The 18167-nt window shown below is 40.1% G+C and overlaps 4 protein-coding genes across 9 annotated transcripts in view; 2 read left to right on the top strand and 2 right to left on the bottom strand.

The window, feature by feature from the left end:
• Positions 1-130: 130 nt before the first annotated feature.
• RB195_004785 (uncharacterized protein) lies at positions 131-1018 on the bottom strand (the record flags this gene model as incomplete). Of its 2 annotated transcripts, none has more annotated exons than XM_064182781.1 (1): positions 131-1018. In XM_064182781.1, the coding sequence occupies one exon, from the start codon at positions 1016-1018 to the stop codon at positions 131-133; it is 888 nt and encodes a 295-aa protein (XP_064034048.1). The 2 variants fall into 2 exon arrangements, with proteins under 2 accessions (XP_064034048.1, XP_064034049.1); XM_064182782.1 differs by having other exon boundaries at positions 131-901.
• Positions 1019-1121: 103 nt separating this feature from the next.
• Positions 1122-2777, bottom strand: RB195_004784 (uncharacterized protein; the record flags this gene model as incomplete). 2 transcript variants are annotated; one of them, XM_064182779.1, is made up of 1 exon in its annotated part: positions 1122-2777. In XM_064182779.1, one exon carries the CDS (start codon positions 2775-2777, stop codon positions 1122-1124), a length of 1656 nt encoding a protein of 551 aa, XP_064034046.1. The 2 variants fall into 2 exon arrangements, with proteins under 2 accessions (XP_064034046.1, XP_064034047.1); XM_064182780.1 differs by having other exon boundaries at positions 1122-1577.
• An 84-nt stretch (positions 2778-2861) lies between these two features.
• On the top strand, positions 2862-3552 carry RB195_004783 (uncharacterized protein; the record flags this gene model as incomplete). Of its 2 annotated transcripts, none has more annotated exons than XM_064182778.1 (3): positions 2862-2867; positions 3254-3323; positions 3392-3552. In XM_064182778.1, the coding sequence occupies 3 exons, from the start codon at positions 2862-2864 to the stop codon at positions 3550-3552; spliced, it is 237 nt and encodes a 78-aa protein (XP_064034044.1). The 2 variants fall into 2 exon arrangements, with proteins under 2 accessions (XP_064034044.1, XP_064034045.1); XM_064182777.1 differs by having other exon boundaries at positions 2862-2951.
• A 1097-nt stretch (positions 3553-4649) lies between these two features.
• RB195_004782 (uncharacterized protein) overlaps positions 4650-18167 on the top strand; it is a gene marked incomplete at both ends in the record, with an annotated part of 42184 nt that continues 28666 nt past the window's right edge. For 2 of the 3 annotated variants that reach the window (XM_064182775.1, XM_064182776.1), the window contains one exon: positions 4671-4756. In XM_064182775.1, coding sequence (XP_064034042.1) covers positions 4671-4756 — 86 coding nt within the window. Of the gene's footprint in view, positions 4757-18167 lie in introns of all 3 variants that reach the window. The other variant, XM_064182774.1, reaches the window with a different exon arrangement.

The following is an 18167-nucleotide window of genomic DNA, read 5'->3' as shown; positions in this document are numbered from 1 at the left end:
TTTCCATTTCTGGAAGCCGGTGACAATAAGCAAGTGATTCTTCACCGAAGAATTTGAAGTCAAAGCTTTTGAAGATGGATTTCATACTTACTTACTTACTTAGATACTTAGATGCTTAGATGGCCCGTCTTCACTCGACGTGCGGGCCCCAGCATCTCTTCCACTCGTTTCGTTCCCTCGCCATTGTCATCCAAGATGTTCTCAAGCTTCGTGAGTGACGTTGACGAGGTCCTTGAGCCGTATCCAGCTGAGCTCTCAGCTGGTCCATCCGTGCAGCGAACACGTCACTCCATCTCGTTGGCGGTCTCCCTCGGGGGCGTTTGGCGTCCCTTGGGATCCACTCTAGCGTTCTTTTAGTCCATCTATCGTCGATTCTTCTCATGATATGACCGGCCCATCTATGTTTTGCTTTCGATACATATTCCGCTGGGTCGCGAAGACGGGACATTCCTCTTAAGTCGGAGCTACGAAGACCGGCAAGGTGTTGTGTGCGCCGGTTAAACTTCAGGAGACATCTCTCAAGGGCTCTGTGGGTAGTAAGTAGCTTCCTAGACGTGGCCGCGGTGTCTGCCCACGTCTCCGCTGCGTAACAGAGCGCTGGAAGGACTGTCGAGTCGAACAGATGGGCACGAAGATCATGGTCCGTCAGTTGTTCCGTAGCTTCCCTGACGGCTGCGAATGCTGCCCATGCTGCTCTCATTCTTCTATTCAGTTCTTCCTTCAAGTCGTTTTCCATGTTCATAGAACGTCCGAGGTATACGTATGACGGAGTTTCCACGATTTGGGAGCCTTCAAGTTGTACTCCTCCGTCCTCGCAGTGCGCGTTCTTCATGAACTGTGTCTTCTTTCTGTTTATTCGTAGTCCTATTCTCTTCCCTGCTTCGTTCAATTCGTTGAGCATCGTTTCTGCTTCATTGGTGCTGCTCGAAAAGAGAACGATGTCGTCCGCGAAACGAAGGTTCGAAAGAAATCTTCCATCAACACGTATGCCCCTTTCTTCCCAGGATAGTGATTTCATTATCCATTGCAATGCAGCCGTGAACAGCTTCGGCGATATAGTATCGCCTTGTCGTACCCCCTTTCCAATGGGTATGGTGAGAGGGCGGTGGAAAAGCTGTATCCTAGTCGTGCATCGTTCGTAGCAATTGGCTAATGTCCTCACATACGACGCGTCCACACCTTGATCGACCAGCGCTGACAGTATTGCATTCCCGGCAAACCTCTATGACCCTCGACACGGTCTGGATGTGGTCCAAGCAACTGAACCCTTGGCGGAATCCAGCTTGTTCTTGAGGCTGGGCTTCATCCAGCGTCCTAGATATGCGTGTGAGGATGATCTTGGTGAATACTTTGTATAACACGCTCAGCAAGCATATCGGACGGTAGTTCCGAAGGTCCTCTCGGTCACCTTTCTTATGGATAAGAACGGTTCGCGAGGTCTTCCACTGGTCTGGGATCCTTTCTTTCTGAAGATAGGATGTCATGTGCGCTGCTAAGATTACATGAAGCGGATGGCCACCAGCCCGAAGAAAGTCTGCTGATATAAAATCAGGTCCGGGGGCTGTGCCAGGTTTCATGCTCTTGATAGCGACTCGTACTTCCGAAGGGAGAATCCGTGGTGGAGCATCGCCAGTGGGGATGATTGGGCTTGACACAGGAGTTGATGAACGGAAAAGGTTCGAGTAGAACCTCTCCGTAATGATTTCCATCTCACGACGAGAAGACGTGCGAGTCCCGTCTTCGCTCAGCAAGGTTGTTAGCGGAATATTATATTCGCGGAGGTCCCTGCGGCACTTCTTTAGACTCGTTCTTCTTTGTGCTGCTTCTAGAATCTTCTTCTGCCTGTACTTCGAAAGATCCTCCTGCAACGCTTTTCTGCAGCTAGTGTTTGCTACTAACCGCTCAATGTGCGATGCATTCGGATCAAGCCTCAAAGCCCTTCTTCTTCCTAACAATTCCTTGGTGGTCTTCGAAATTCGATCCAAGTTTGTCGTGCGCGACTTCGAGGCACGTTCAGCACAGGCTCGTAATCCTCTGAGCAGCATCTCGTAGTCCACGTTTGGGTCCTCCTCGATGTGCCAGTCACCTTGGGACAGGGAGTCCTCGAGTACGCAATCGTCGTAGACGACTTCTTTTCTCCTTCGTTGCCGATAGCAGATGTTCTTTTCCATCGTGTGGCTAAGTCGTATTTTCGCACGAAGGAGACGGTGATCAGAACCACTACAAAAGGATGGTACTACTGAGACGTCAAGTAGACACCACCTCCGGTTGGTGAGTATGTGGTCGATCTCCGCACGAGTCGCGCCATTGGGCGATTCCCATGTCCACCGACGATGATCTTTTTTCATGAAAAGAGAGTTCCCATGAAAGAGGCGAGCGGCGGACAACAGCCCGGCGAGACGATTGCCATTTTCATTCCGGTCCCCTAGTCCAAATCTTCCAATCCTGTATTCCTCTTCTGTGGCCTTTCTTAGTTTTGCGTTGAAGTCTCCGACAACGAATTTGTAAAAGGACTTCTCGTTGTGGACTACTTCCTCCAGCTCCTCATAACACGCGTCCAATTCGGAATCATCAGCTGCTGATGTTGGTGAATAGCAGTTGATGATACTGATGGATTTTTGGCGCAGAGGGCGGAGGCGAAGAATGGCCAGACGAGGTGACAGGATCTCGTGAGAATCGACGAGATGGACGATAGATGGGTGCACAACGAAACCAACACCGCCTACATTTCGCGACGGAACCTTCTCTCCACGAATGACGAGTGTACCGTCATTCATCTGTCGTACGTCGCTCCTTCTGCACTTGGTCTCCTGCAGAGCAATCACGTGAAATTTGATACGCTCTGCAGCTCCGAGAAGGGCATGCAGGTCGGCGTCTGTGGAAACTGTTCTCGCGTTGTAACTACACAGTCTGAGACAGTCTCCATGGCGAGTCGTGCGTGTGTCGCCTTGGTCCAGAATCAATGGATTTCATACTGCATTTATATTAATTTTTAATCATTATTTTTACTTTTTTATTTTATTTTTTTCCAAATTCTACTATACATCATTTTTAGTCATTATTTAGAATTTTTCTTTTGTAATTTATTTTCTCCCACATTCTACTGTTAAAGAATTCCCGTAATCAACTAAGCATGTACATCACAGGAATGGGACCTGGTAGGTTTAGTGGGCGGGGTTTATCCGCGCTTCATTCACGAGATCTCCTGCCATTTCCAACATTTTTTTGATCGTGTTACATATTTTACTTTTAGGAACTGCAATGGTGTGAGCTGAACGAAACGCCAAACATCATGCACTGTCTTTATGAGCTTTGTGTAGAATGTAAGCACAACATTTGTCTACTGTATCGATCGTCGTGCATAATTTTCACCGGAACTCCATCGTTACAGCTCTGAAGGACACTCCACAAGCGGCATGGTTCTGTTCGCTAATTCCGGATACTCCTGTGATGGCCTATCAATATTTAAACATTCAAGAGACGAAACGACAAAAAACATGGAAACCGTATCACGACAAATTTTTGGACGAGATACGTCATGACGAATTATAACGTTATCGATCGGTTGAGATCATTGCATAAATTGAAATGTTCTATCGCATAAAAACTTTGAAATTCGTGTTCATGTCCTTGTTCCGTTTCTTAACGCTACGTCTTTTCTTCGTTTCTCCTTTTTCCTCGTTTCTTTCCTGTTTTTCTCTTCGATAATCTCTTTATTTTTTCAATCCTTTTTTGAAGTTTTCACTTATTTCCAATTTTCTGTTCTTTGTGGCCTTTCTTCTTCTTTTTCATAACTTTTCCTACGTCTTTTCCTTTTCCGTTTTCGTTCTCTTTTCTTCCTCTCTTTCATTACATGACCAACAGATACGGAATGGGAAGGTGCTGTGAGGACAGGAGTTGAGGCAAAAAAGGGTACGAGGGAACAATGAATGAGTGAATGAATAAATGATTGGTCGAATAGGTGAATGAATGATTAAACGAATGAGTGAATGATCGAATGAGTGATTAAATGAATGAATGGATGAACTAACGAATGAATAAGTGAATGAATGTATGAATGCGTAGGAGGATGAACAAAAATTTTGCTTCAACACCGCTTCCAAACATATTTTGCTCAACATTTCTTATTTGTATGTTCAAGAATATTTGTACTATTTACTTTGTTTATTTTGTATTATTATATTTCAGGAATATTTTTATTATTTATTTGTATGTTGTATGCTCAAGAATACTTCTTTATTTGCCCTTGTCGTCATCAAAGTTCCTCATTTTCTTTTCTAGCCCAATTCATTTCATTCATCTTCACTCATGTCTCTCTTCTTCCTCTTTTTTTTTGAAATTCTCTCCTAGATATTTATCTTTGCACAAAGTATCGAATGTACGTACTCCACAACCATTCTCGTCCCGTTTTCTGCGCTTCTTTTTATTTTCCTGTTGATTTCCTATTTTTTTCTAAGATTCATTAAGTCGTTCCTTCTTTTTACTATCTTCCCAGTCATTATTCGGTTCTAAATGCTTCTTTTTTTAAAGTTTTCATCAAATGATTGACGGATGACTCAGCTGTTTTCTTTCATTCACCTTTCATCCATCAGATCCTTCGCCGGTTGAGGAAGAATTTCCCGGATACGTCAAATTTCCCATGCAAACACATGAGAAGCTGCTATTTCGCAATGTTTTCGTTTGGTTTTCTTTTCCGAATCTGTGAAGAACCTCGGTTCCAGAATAAGCTGCTCAGTGGACAAATATTGCGGCTGAGGTCAGTGTTTGACTTAAAACTGGATATTCCAAATGAGCTAGAAAGCGATGAAACGTAGCGCTTGCAGAGAAAAAAAAATCAGCTATCCAGAAAAATAAGATTTTCCCAAAAGTTTTGTCACATTTTAGCAAAAGCAGATAAGGGGAAATGAGAAGTGTTTTTAGAGAATTTCCATAAATGGAGAGAAGTGCCGTTATAAAAAGGCAACGTTTTAGTAGACTGCTAAGCCAAAAAAAAAGCAGGATAGTAGTGATTCTAGTTTAGTAATTTAATTTCACATACATGTAAATATTCGGTCATTTGCAATTCCTTTTCCTCTTTTATCTCTTAGATGAAGTTTTCTCTTCAAAATCTTTGAAATTTATGCTTTTAAATTTATTACAACAGTTTTTTCTTTCTATTTTCTTCGCTCATTCAATTTTTTGCATTTTATCGTAACAAACGAAAAAGGAAGGACGGAGGACGTTGTGAACTTTTACAAATCCGAGGAAAACATTTAGTTCTTCTTTCGACATTTATTGTAGTACTGATTTGTTTCGACCAATGAGAGACATGGTTTAGCCCCGCCCATCCTTGCAAATTAAAGGCATCACCCCACGAATCTGGGGTGGTACGGGTTTCCGGTGGAGTATTCGTATACGAGATCGTAGATTATGGAGAGAAGGGTGATTCCGTCCATTTCTTCCTAATTGCAGTAAAAAACTGCCCGGAAGATACGGCTTCGGGCGTTCCGGCGTGCTATTTTCTACAAGGAGTTTGATTGGAGCGCGCCAGCCTTGTGCACAGGCCGCATCTTACGGGCCGTTTTTTTTACGGAAATTAGGAAGAAATGGTCGGAATCACCTCCTCTTCATAATCTACTATCCCGTATACGAATACTCCACCTGAACTCCGTACCACCTGAAATCCTCCTGAAATCCCCCACCTGAAATCCGTACCGAGTAGTTATCAGATTTGTAGTAATAATATTCAGAGGAAATATAGCAATCATTTTTTAGAGCGGACGAATGAATTTATGGAAGAATGATAGAATGAACCAACGAATGAATGAATGGCTGAATCAGTGATTGAGTGAATGAGTGGATGAATGAAAAAAGATTGAAAGAATGATTGAATGGATGAATGCATGAACGAATGAATGAGCGATGATTGTATCAGTGAAGAGTGAGTGAATCGCGATGTGTTTATGAATGAATAAATGTACGGATGAGCGAATGGATGAATGAATGAATGGAAAAAGAAAGATTGAACGAGTAACTGAATGGATGAGAGAATGAATGAATGAACGAATGAATTGAATGAACGAATGGTGGAACGAATGAATGGATGGATGAGTGGGAAGACGAACCATAATTTTGCTTCAGCTTCCCGCTTCTGAAAGTGCTTTGGTGATTTTTTTTCATGTTTGTCTACATTTTAGAATAAAAGAATAATCATGAGCACATAACGAGCTCTATTTTCCACCTTTCAACAGTGAAGGTCCCATTGTGGCTCGGAATCTGAAAACTCGGGCTCTGTTGCACTCCATCCTGAAGATTTTCGAATAGATTTTTGCTCAAGAAAAAATCCTGGGACTTTTCCTGAGGACCAAACAATGTTTCCAGTCCCGGGCGGTCATCGATGACGTCAATCGACAATTTCCATGCTCACAACGCTAGAAGCTGGGAATAATTAACGACATCGTCGAACTTTTGTGTGGACGTCAAGTGAGCAGACGCTCCGCGAGACAGCGTTGCCGTAGAGGAGACGCAGACGGTGTGACGTTGGGGAAATAGGGTGCGCCGGCGGGGAGTCGTGTGGAAGAGCAACGGAAAGAGTGCGTCGGGGTGTGGAGGGTACGAATGCCCTCCGGACACATCGATTCCGGGCAATGTTTTAGGCGCTCGCTTCCGGTAATTCGTCGCGGACGGCGAGCCGCTCCGAAAATTCACGGACGACGGTGGCCGTTCGGGTATCGGTCGCACGCTATTTTTCCGCTTGGATCCGTTCCGAGTTTCCGTTTGCTCGCCTCCGTTACTCCCCAGCTAATAAAGGACTCGGACTTTTCCGCGCACGCAGACCTCGAAGTTGGCTTTTTCGTCCTTTTCATGCGTCTTTTTACTAGTTCTCGCCTAAAATGACTACGTATTTCCTTTTTCTTTCTTTCCATTCTTTTTTTCCTACGATCCACACTTCTGCAAATGTTCGTATTTCCCCTCCTTATCTTTGTTTTATTCTCTTACACTGAAACCTATTACCACACTTGGAAAATATCCATTCGGCTTTTCCCAGTTGAGATTTTGGGGAAGAGCTTTTGGTTGCAAACGCACACGGGACTTTCCTACCGTAACCGGTCTGGAGGACTGTTTTATTATGTTTCAGCTACTTCCTGCATGTCGTACATAGTGTAGGTACATACGGTAGAACGCGCAAGTGTCCTTATTCAGTTGTATTTCGCGGGTGTTCGTTGTATGTTCCGCATTTACGGACCTCTGCCAATACCGTGATTATAATACGAATTTGATCATTGAAACCTTTACCAGTTCTCCTCACTAATCCCTTTTTTCTCTCATATGTATGCTTTATTGCGGACAATTAAAAGCATATCCTCTTAGAGAGTAATTCGAAAAAAATTGAATTATTCCGTCAAATTCATTGATAATTTATTTATTTTGAAAAATTGAACGAGGATGTAATCCTTGCCGTTTCTTATAACATTGTTGTCGTATTATAGACGCGATTACTAATGTTTTACACTATAAAATTCCCTTCTTAAAGATAAGGGAGGTGTGTTTGTGCATTTGCGGAGCTACCAAAGCCACCGTTTCCAGAAATAGTTCTTGTGGTCACGGACGTCACGGCATTGCATCCGTTCCCATTTTGAAGATATTTCTGCTTTTTTCAGCCCCAAAGAACCCCTACACCTTATATTTAAAGGTAGCGTCAGCTCTTTCAGTGATCGCGATCGACTTATTGATTGATCTATAGGTCACAGGCTACAGCTTGAGTGTTATAAACCATTTTCTACCATATCCAGCTTTGAATGGTGTGGAGCATCACCAATGGGTGTAGATCAGTGATCATTAAAGGATCATTGTCAGGAACTTTCATGGATCGACATCAGTCCTTTAATAGTGAGGAATACTCACGTGGTTCAGTTTTGTTCACGTTATCGATTAATCCTTTTAGGATTTCATCTAATCCTGACCGATCGCTTAGATTTGATTTATGCTCATTTTGATTTTGTACATCTCTCTCTTTCTTGATCTCTCTGTGCTCTCCACGTTTTACATACTCACTCTGCTGATGATATTTATGAATGTATGGAATTTTCGCGTTGATTCGTTCATCGATCGACTGTTCATCGTCCAGGCATACATCGTCGGTTGTACATTGAAATGTAGTTTCTGATGTTCGCTCACGCATTCAGTTCGCATCCTCAGTGATCGATCGATAAACGATAATACAGTAGAATGATCAAGGAATTCATTAGATTTTAGTTTTTCTTGCGCAGAATGAGCTATTCGATAGTTAACAATATGTTTTAGCTTTTTTTTTTCGCATATTTATCTTCAAAAATGAAGGAATTTCTCGAGATCGTCGGTTCTACCTCAGCACTTCTTCGTCGTTATGTATTTTCTGTTAATCTATCCTGTGGTTCTAATAAATTTTTATTCTAAACATTGTGGAAATCTCCTCTATAGGGGAAAAACCTGCACGAATAAGAAATTAGGTAAACTTGAACGATAGGGACGATCTACTAATATTGATTAGATTGGAATCGTCCAATTACAGATGTTTCTGCTCATAGACAACATGTTTAGGTCCTGAACGGATTCCTTCGTCTCCTTCGTTTTCAGGAATCATTGTCGATTTTTAAGAATTCGTTTTTAAAGCTCAAGTTTTGTCTTCTATCGATCCTTACTCACATTTCCCTCAAGGTCCCACCTACTTTAATTATTTCGGCTATATATATACTTTCTATGTACATTTCTCTCTTTCTAGAAGAATCTGCATTCTTCTCTTACAATTTAAAAGGATATTTCTAGAATTTCTAGAATTGTATTTATGTGGTTTTTAATTGAATTTAGTCTCAACAACCATTTTTTTTTGAATAAAATACCAGCAATTTGATTTAATCCATCAGATTTTTCCAATGAAATTTTGTTATTCTCGCTATCTTTTCTAAAACTTTTTGTTTTATCGACAAAACAGTTCTCAAGCTCACAATCCGTTTTTCTTTAATCCCGTTTTTTTTTATTTTTGTTTGTTTCTCATAATATTCTTGACAGTTTGCAGCGTAGAGCGTAGGGTGTATGATTTGAAATCGCACAGCTCCTTGTATTTCTGTGTCAATATTATTATACAATATTTATTTATGCTTTCTGGATTCTCCGTATGAAATTTTTTTATTATTTGGAAAGGAAAATCTTGCTATAAGGTAATGGTATGTAGTTTATAGCCATTTTATAGGCCTTTATTGATTGATTGATTGAAATGCCACGTATTACTAGGTTATGGAGTAAGTTCTTCAACTTTTCTCGCGAGGAAAATTTTCCTGTTGCTTTGGTCTTTTCTGGTATGTTTTCAAACTTTTCTCGAGAAAAAAAAATTCCTGTCGCTTCGATCTTTTTTGGCTGAAAGCTTCCAGAACATTCGGAAGCATTTGGAAGTTTCTCTAATTCGTTTTAAGTTCATTTTCATACACCTAAGTTTGACTCGGAACTCTGTGCGAAATAATGGAGTTAGAAAAAAAAAGGGGGGGAGGGGAAGATCATTCCCGATGACTTTTTCTTTTCACTTTGTTTTTATACGTTTTTCCGCTTTTTCTCCCTTTTTTAAAATTCTCTCGTTCTCTTTCTCCATCTCTTTTTTCTATCTCCATCCCTTTCTCTATCTCGTTCTCTTTCTTTTTCTCTGTCTTTTTCTCTTTCTCCATCTCTTTCCTTTCCTTTTCTTCTTTGTCTTCAAACGTCTCATTATTTGTTTGTAACTGAGTTCATAATTACTTAAAGAAGCAGTAGATATTAAGGTAATTTGAGAATGTTAATTTAAAAAAAAACCAAGAGTTTTCTTTAGGTGAAGTTAGACATACAGATTTCTAAGGAGGGTCTAGAGATACAGAGAAAAATGCGAAACTATTTTTCAAAGCAATTTGAGCAACTTTCAGAAATTTTTCTAGAGCAACATCCAAACCAACATCCGTAATTTGAAAAAAAAAAACCTAATTTCGTCCGTTCCTTTTCAATTTTTGTCCAAATTCTACTAAATCGATCCGATTCTTTGTATTATTTTTTAAATTTTATTTTATAACATTTTTCTTAGAATTATTTTTCTCATTTCTCGAAATATAGACCCTTACTATGCAGGAATTCTGCAAACGATCGTGTTTACGGTAGAAATTATTGTTTTGGTGTAGCCATACGACAATGTTGAACAGCAAATAACTTAGATGTATTTTGACGCTACTAGGCAACGCATATCCACACACGGACGCCTCGCCTTCGCTCACGCCTCATTCACGTGACCGTGTTTTAGTCGCCGTCCCACCACCTTCACGATCCTTAAAGCATCACACCACGAATCTGAGGTGGTACGGATTTCAGGTGGAGTATACGGGATTGTGGATTACGGAGAGGGGGGTGATTCCGTCCATTTCTTCCCTATTCCCGTGAAAAAACGGCCCGAAAGTTACGGCTTCGAGCGGTCCGGCGCGCTATTTTCTACAACGAGTTCGATTGGAGCGTGCCAGCTACGTGCACGCGCATCTTTCGGACCGTTTTTTTTACGGTACCACCTCAGATTCGGGGTGATGCCTTTAACTCATAGGAATTCAGGCAAATCTATCTTCATCAATCTATTTAATTGGTCCTCAGAAGCCAATGACATGTATATTTACGTTTCACCCCCGAATAAGCCCCGCCCATTTCAGATTAGAAATTTTATAGGTGAACTTTTTGTGGTACTATGTATTAGGTTTTGAATTTTTTTTTGTAGTTTTGCTCTACTCGAAAACCTTTAAATCGCAGACAACCAGCAATTCACACTTCCTGGCCGATTAAAAGACTTTTGTTTTACTTTATTTGTTTTATTTATTATTTATATATTGTTACATTTATTTTTATTTTATTAAGTTATAATTATTCAATCTAAACTGGCTTCTTTCAACGATACCTAAACTATGCGTACTAATTTTAAGCGTCTGATTTTATCTGATATTTTACATCACAACATTATTATACATTTACAACATTATACTAGTATTTGATACTTTATATATTATTTTTATTTATTACTTTTTTTTGTCCACGAAATTCTATGTTTTGGTAATTTATTTATTTTTCGAATGAATTATGTAAAACTTCAGCATCTGAAGTGTAAATGTGATGCAGGGGTTTCCGGAAATTATAGGATCCTTCTATTGATATTCCGATACCCTTCATTCCACTATCTTTTATTCAGGAGCTTAATTTTCCCCCAAAATTCTAATTTTACACAGACATAAATTTTCAGACGAAACGATCAAGTTCCGTTGTATTTATTCAGTCGTTTATTTGTTTGATCATTTGTTTATGCCGTTATTTGCTTCTCAAATGCATTTAACGGTGCATCGAAGCGACTGGGAACATTCATATATGCATATAAGTAAATAAAATAATTATATGGTCCTAGAAAAAGTTTATGGTGTAGACGTGACAACAGAGGAAATTTCGACTCGATAAAGGGACATGTTTTAAATCTTGGACGGTGTCTTGTGGAAATGGAGAGGGTTTTTTAGTGAGCAATTTTTTAATGCAGTTGATTTCATAACGGTTTACTGTACAACTAATCCACTAAATATTAAAGGCATCACCCCACGAATCTGGGTTGGTGCGGGTTTCTTGTGAGCTATTCCTACACGGAGTCGTAGATTATGGAGAGGAGGGTGATTCCGTCCATTTCTTCCTAATTGCTGTAAAAAAAAGGTCCGGAAGATGCAGCGCGTGCACAAGGCTGGCGCGCTCCAATCGAACTCGTTGTAGATGATAGCGTGCCGGATCGCTCGAGGCCGTATCTTCCGGGTCGTTTTTTACGGCAATTAGGAAGAAATGGACGGAATCACCCTCCTTTCCATAATCTACGACTCCGTCTAGGCATAACTCACAAGAAACCCGCACCGCAAGAAACCTCAGATTCGTGATTCCTTTAACTAAGCAGCATTGCGTGGGTGGCGCTAGTTGCAATTTCGGGCACGGTTGATAGGCTACGATTACTACGAAATTCCTATGATAGTTAAGTGGGATCAAAGTGGAAAATTCTACACCCCGTTCTCTACTTTTTCTCATTTCTCAATAATAACTGATGCATCGTAGCACTTTCCGATTAGTAATAATCACAGAATGGTTGCGATACCACATATATAGATTGATAAATAGACAAATAAATAAAAGATCTTAGAAAAGTCTATGGTATAGATGCGACAATAGAAGAAATCCCGATTTGGCACACGAATATAAAATGTTATAAATATTGAGCAGTGCTTTATAAAAATAGATGAGGGGTTTTTTATTAGACAATAGGTGATTCCAAGGAAAACCACCGAAGAACTGGACAACTAATCCACCAAATAATAACTGTGCAGCACTTGCGTGGGTGGGGCTAGTTGCAATTTTGGGCACGGTTAATCGGCTACGATTATTGCGAAATTTCTAAGATGGTTAAATGAAATCAAGCTAGTAAATTATATTCTATTCTAAATTTTCCCCCAACGTTTTTTTTTCTCATTTCTCAATATAATTGATCCTTCATGGCGTTTTTCGATTGTCTATCCATCAACGTATCCGATATACAAGTGCACTTACGTACATGAACCAATACATAGTGCGTAACTTTTTAATATGACGCATATATGTATGTATGAACCTTTGTGAATGCGAGGATTTCGCAATATTCCTGATTATGGACTCATTTTTTCCGCGTAAAGCTCCGGGAAATCCATGAATACATGGGGGAATGAGTCATACCGGCCGGCCCTAGTGCACAATCCCCCGAGGAACGATTGAGGCCGAGCTGCTGCTGCTGCTGCTGCAGTTCCATCACATTCAATCAGTTACGTAATGAGCGCATTCTGATGTGTTCCCTCTGGAGATCCGTATCTGTTGAATTTATGGTTGGCCACACACGTGGGACCATGGTGAGCATGAACACGTGTAGGGCTTATGATTCGGCTGAACTCGTCCAAGCTGGGATGAAAATAAAAATACAAAAATATAAGCGCTTTAAAAATATCCAATTAGTTCCGAAGCGAATTTGTGGTGTTGACGTCATTGGAGAACAGCGTAAACCAGGCTTACTTTGACATTCTAATCATTTTGTTTTTTTTTAATCTTTTTTTTTTCATTTTTTTTGCTGAAGTCTACTCTTTATTACCCCTTCCACTTTACATTTTAAACATTTTTATTATTATTTTATTATTATTACATTATTATTTATATTTTATTATTTATTCTACTAGAATAATTACTCCATATTTATTTTATTATTATTCATCATTTTATTATTTATATTTATTTGTGGTTGTTTTAATTAATTGATTGATCAATTTGTTCCTCATTTCTTTCATTTATTTGTTTATTATTTATCGATTTGTTAATATCTTGAACCCGAATCCAAATCCTACAAATTATTCGAGAAGATTTTTTGAAATTAGCAATATGTGCATCCAAAGTGAGCTTCAACGGTTATCCCAATATCAGAGAGATCAGAAAATCCTTGGAAAAAAATAAAAAAAAAAACGTCTTGTTCCTAGAACCATATGGTTTAAAATACATCAAGCAGCAATTATCGTCCCATTTTCGCCATTTTGTTTGTTTCTTTATGACTTCTCCAGTCCCTATGCTATTCTTGTTTTCTTAAGGATTTTCTTAAGTTACAACACGCTGTGCCTTCTCTTCCCAATAAATTACTCGTAATGATGTCATTAGGGCTTTTTTTTCGAGTATTTGCGACCTCATCGTCTTCCTCGTCGCCGCCGTCGCCTTCCATAATGAGATCCTAAACGACGTGACTTACAGCTACCATTTCCACTAACACTTGGTCCTCCTTCTTTGATGTGAAATCGATGGCGGAATCCTTATTGCCTTGCCTTGCTTGTGGGAACCCTATGTGTGACCATCGATTTTTCCTCCATGAGGAAATTAAGCCTACTCATTTTCTTTCGTTTCCACTCTTTTCTTTGCAAAGATAGCATTAGGGTTCCGCATATGTGGAAAATTATTTGCGTTCTGGAATTGACGTTCTCTACGGTACATATTTTGACGTCATTGACGCCTTGATAGTTGCATGAGACACCGGTGTCTCATCTTAGACCACGAAGCGGTGTGGTTCACCAATTGATCACAAATCAAAGTGTTTTTTCCTACAAGTAGCCAGAATCCCACCCATTCTTTATTACTCCCCTAAGATGGATCGTCATTGTATGGTATATACGTACAAAATACGCAGAATGCGAAATATACTTACTACTTGGACTAATCTGACAGAAAGTAGTAACCATAGTTTGAAATAACGTTAGAATTTTGTGGTGTGACTTTAAAATCTCAAAAAAAATTACTAATATCCAACAAATTGAAACTTCTAGGGCATTGTAGACCCAGCAATTCGAAAAAACAAAACAAAAATTATATGAGCATGGTAGCGATCTCATGATGTTTTATATTGATTTATCCAGCGCTAACAACCAATGAGAAATTGAGCATGCCCCGCCCACTTGTCAATATTTCTCACATACATCATTTGGATCTTAGCGCTATCTTCATATTGTTATTGCTGTATTCTTTTTCGATTTACTTTTTCTAGGCGAATTTCCACAAAATCGTTTTTTTTTTCGCAGAACGTATAACCACTTCCAACGTAAAAAATGTACAGTTATTGTTTAATTTGGGTTTCATTGCCGAATGTTCGATTTTAGGTCTAGATTGTGTTAGTTACTGCGGAAGTTCCGATGAATCTTGATGAGCCTCCTGGACGAGTTTTCCGCAGGTCTCATATCTCATACTCGTCCCTTGTACTCCTCTTCGTATGAGACGAATTCCTCTCTTGCTTCCTCCTACTCTAGAATGCACTAAGGTTTTCACTTTAGGGTTTACTCGGAATTAAGGCGCGATCATTTTACGTGTTGTATTTTTTTTGTGCAGATTACTATTGATTTGGACTTTTTTATGTTCATTAAGTTTTTCTGAAAAGAATTCATAAAGGGGCGGAGCTTAGGCTGCGCGTGATTGGTCGAAGACCGCCAGCGAAAGGCCAACGTTTTCAAGTGTTGCAACAATTAAATTACGGTATGTATAAGTACAGGATCCCACTGTTTAGACTCCGCCTAATTCTGCTCAAAACAATGGTGCTGAACACCATTGTTTCGAGCAGAATTAGGCGGAGTCTAAACAGTACGGAACCATTTGGGTTAAGAAATAGATGACGACAAAAGTATAAACTGTGTTTAGACCCTCAATAGATCTAGATCTTTTTTTTTCGGATTTTCCGGTGTGAACGGACCCGTTGGAAAAAAAAAGTCGCAAACAAATTCTGATGTTATTCGAACTCCGAACTCATCGCTTAGTACGAGTTCACTGCAGTTTTTCATTCCCGCTTCAACAATTTCTCCGTCTGTCTGCGCCTCTTTCGGTCGCAGTCTCTCGGCGAATGCCAATCGCCACCCACACATTCCGGGTTCCGGAGTTAATCGCGCATCTATTTTTTCACCCCTCACAATCGACCTTTATGTTTGCTCCCGGTGCTTGCGCCTCTGTACACGATGGATCCGGCCGATTGTTGCCGATCCATCCGTGTGCGACGAGCCGCCGAGCGCGCCGACGTCGACGACCAGCTCTGGCTGGCATGAGCGATGAGTCATCCGCTCCCGGCCAACCATCAACCATCATCTCATTTCACGTTGTTCACAACACCTGTGACTGTTTCTGTCTATTTTTGAGCCGATTGAGTCAATTGTGGATACATACTCTCTACTGTGACATCCAGCTATCAGCTGTTTTCACCGCGTGGAAATCTCCCTAAAATCACTAAATAAAATAAAATCTACTTTTCGGCTTTGTAAAACCTCTTTCCATCGAAATATAGTTGGATTTTTCAACGTTTCGCCCGGATTCGCTCTTCTGAATTGTTATTTTACATTGTTATACTATCCAATGACATTTATTCTACTATTATTGTATTTGGTTCGAATTAAACGTGGTGCAATAGCGAACAATACGGAGGTATTTTTTTTACGACACGCCACGTCGGCTCTCCCGTCCGATCAACACATTCCGGTGTACTAAACAGCCCTCGTACCAACATATTTGCCCTTTTTCCCGCTCGATTTTGCACTTTAGAATACGAGATTTTCTTATAATTTCTACAACGACGTTTACGCGTTGTCATGTTGGACATTAAGGGATGTGGGCGGTGTTGGAGAGGTTTTTTTTTCCCTGACGTCTTTCCTTTCACAATTTGCGGTGGCCATGAGAAAAAGTGCGGAATTTCTTCGTTTTTTCCACTGCCGAACTAAAAAAAACGTATAAGAAGTTGAGTTGGAGTGGTTTTTTTTGGATTTTTTCTTTCAATTTATCGTCTTGACTTAGTTCTACAGTACTCTTGGGATATATCTCTGCTTCTTTTATTCTTAATACTCGTATAATCGTATAGCAAATATCTGTCAGCAAACCATGATTATTTCTGGAAATTCGGTTTGGGGGCTAGAGCAGGCGTCTGGGTGATCCCAAAGGATCGCGGCGTAAACGTTTTAGTCATGATTATTATTGTATTCTTATTGTTCTTACATTTTTCTGCTATCTACTCTCGTTACATGAACCCCAGCTCATAATGGGATTTCATTACTCGTTAATCCATAGTTGAACTTAGAAATTTGTTCCACCTTTTAGCTTGTACATTAGCTCAACAAACATGCCGCAGTGAGTTGCCCCGCCCACTGCACATATGCGGCATAGTTGTTGAGGATGCGTGCATAATGTCTTATTTGTTCTAGAGAATCCATCCGTAAATAACAGAACCTCTTAAACGTTTTCGCAAAGGTTAGGAAACAGTGGGAGTATGGGGGAGGAGGAGGGGGAAGAGGGGAGAGTTATGCTTCAGATAAACAACAAATGGATAGAGTACCTTGGCGAATTCGCTCTTTTTTCTTCGTTTTTCTTGTTTTTATTATTAGCGGATATTCAATATTCAATTCAGCAATCGAGGATTTCTCATTTACATTTCATTGATTTATACATGACTTATGTATATTTATTTACATTTATCGTGATTTATACATTACAATGCTGGATGTCCTGTCAAGATCTTATCCGCTCGTCCTATAGCCCTTTTAATAAGTACAGTTTATTAAGGCCTTTTTGTTGCTCGTCTAGTAGAAGGCTGATAGGGCACAGTCTCCGCATATTGTTTACCCTCTTTCTAAAATTTTTTCTGTAGAGCTTTGAAGATTTTATTTTTTAAAAGCTACTGGGTTCTGGAAATCTCGTCACCACCGTCATATTCGTGCACTTCTCCATCCGATACCGATCCTAGTGTGATACAGGGAACAGCGCGTGTTAGCATTTTCCCGGAAATTTTATGCTTGATCCTAAAACAATTAGTCCCCTTAGGTAATGTCACTACAACTTTAATACAATGCATGCAAATTGATCAGCGGCAAATCAGTCTTTCTAGCAAACATTTATACATATAAGCAGTTTGCAACAGACAAATATTCTAAAACGTAGTAGACACGACAGATGTGTCGTCGTCTGGAATTCCGCGCACATATTTGCAAACTCCTCCGCCCATCGCCACCAACCAATCACAGCCGGCCAGGCATGGAAATCAGCTTTCAGAATTGGACCGAGTTGTCGAGTAAAAGCTACTCTTTTTCACTTCTTTCCGGTGATTATGCTTTCATGTAGAACCACTTTTGTTTTATTTTGATCGAAAAGTACATTCTCTGTGTCTCTGCATTTGTCCTTTCGATTCCAGCTATTTTTCAGTGCGTTTAGACATTTTTCATTGCTGAAGCGGGCTGATGACGTCTATTTATTAACGCCGACGTCGAAGCGCTCATTCATGTTTATGCACGCATACCGATCAGCTGATTTCATAGCGTTCCGCGAGCGAATCATACGAATATGTCGCTCAACGATGACACAATGTTGCTCGTTGCTTCCAATCGAATGCTCCTCATCCTACAGAGCTATGTAAAATGGAAAGAAATTAACTTTTTTGCGGTCTTCACAAGCTGATTTGAATTCGAAGGACGTAATTGCAATTTAAGCTGTCAGTCGAAGAAATCTTCTTTGAAAAATGACGGTCTCATTTCCTCCACATTCAGTCGCTTACAAGTTCTGAAATCGTGATTACGAAGTTCAGCAAGAAACACGCAGAGCTACATTGAAATACATTTTGG

This window comes from Necator americanus, chromosome I (assembly GCF_031761385.1).
Source record: "Necator americanus strain Aroian chromosome I, whole genome shotgun sequence".
Taxonomy (NCBI): Eukaryota; Metazoa; Nematoda; class Chromadorea; order Rhabditida; family Ancylostomatidae; genus Necator; species Necator americanus.
The sequence above is the reverse complement of the archived record's forward strand: the minus strand, read 5'-3'. Positions and strand labels throughout refer to the sequence as shown.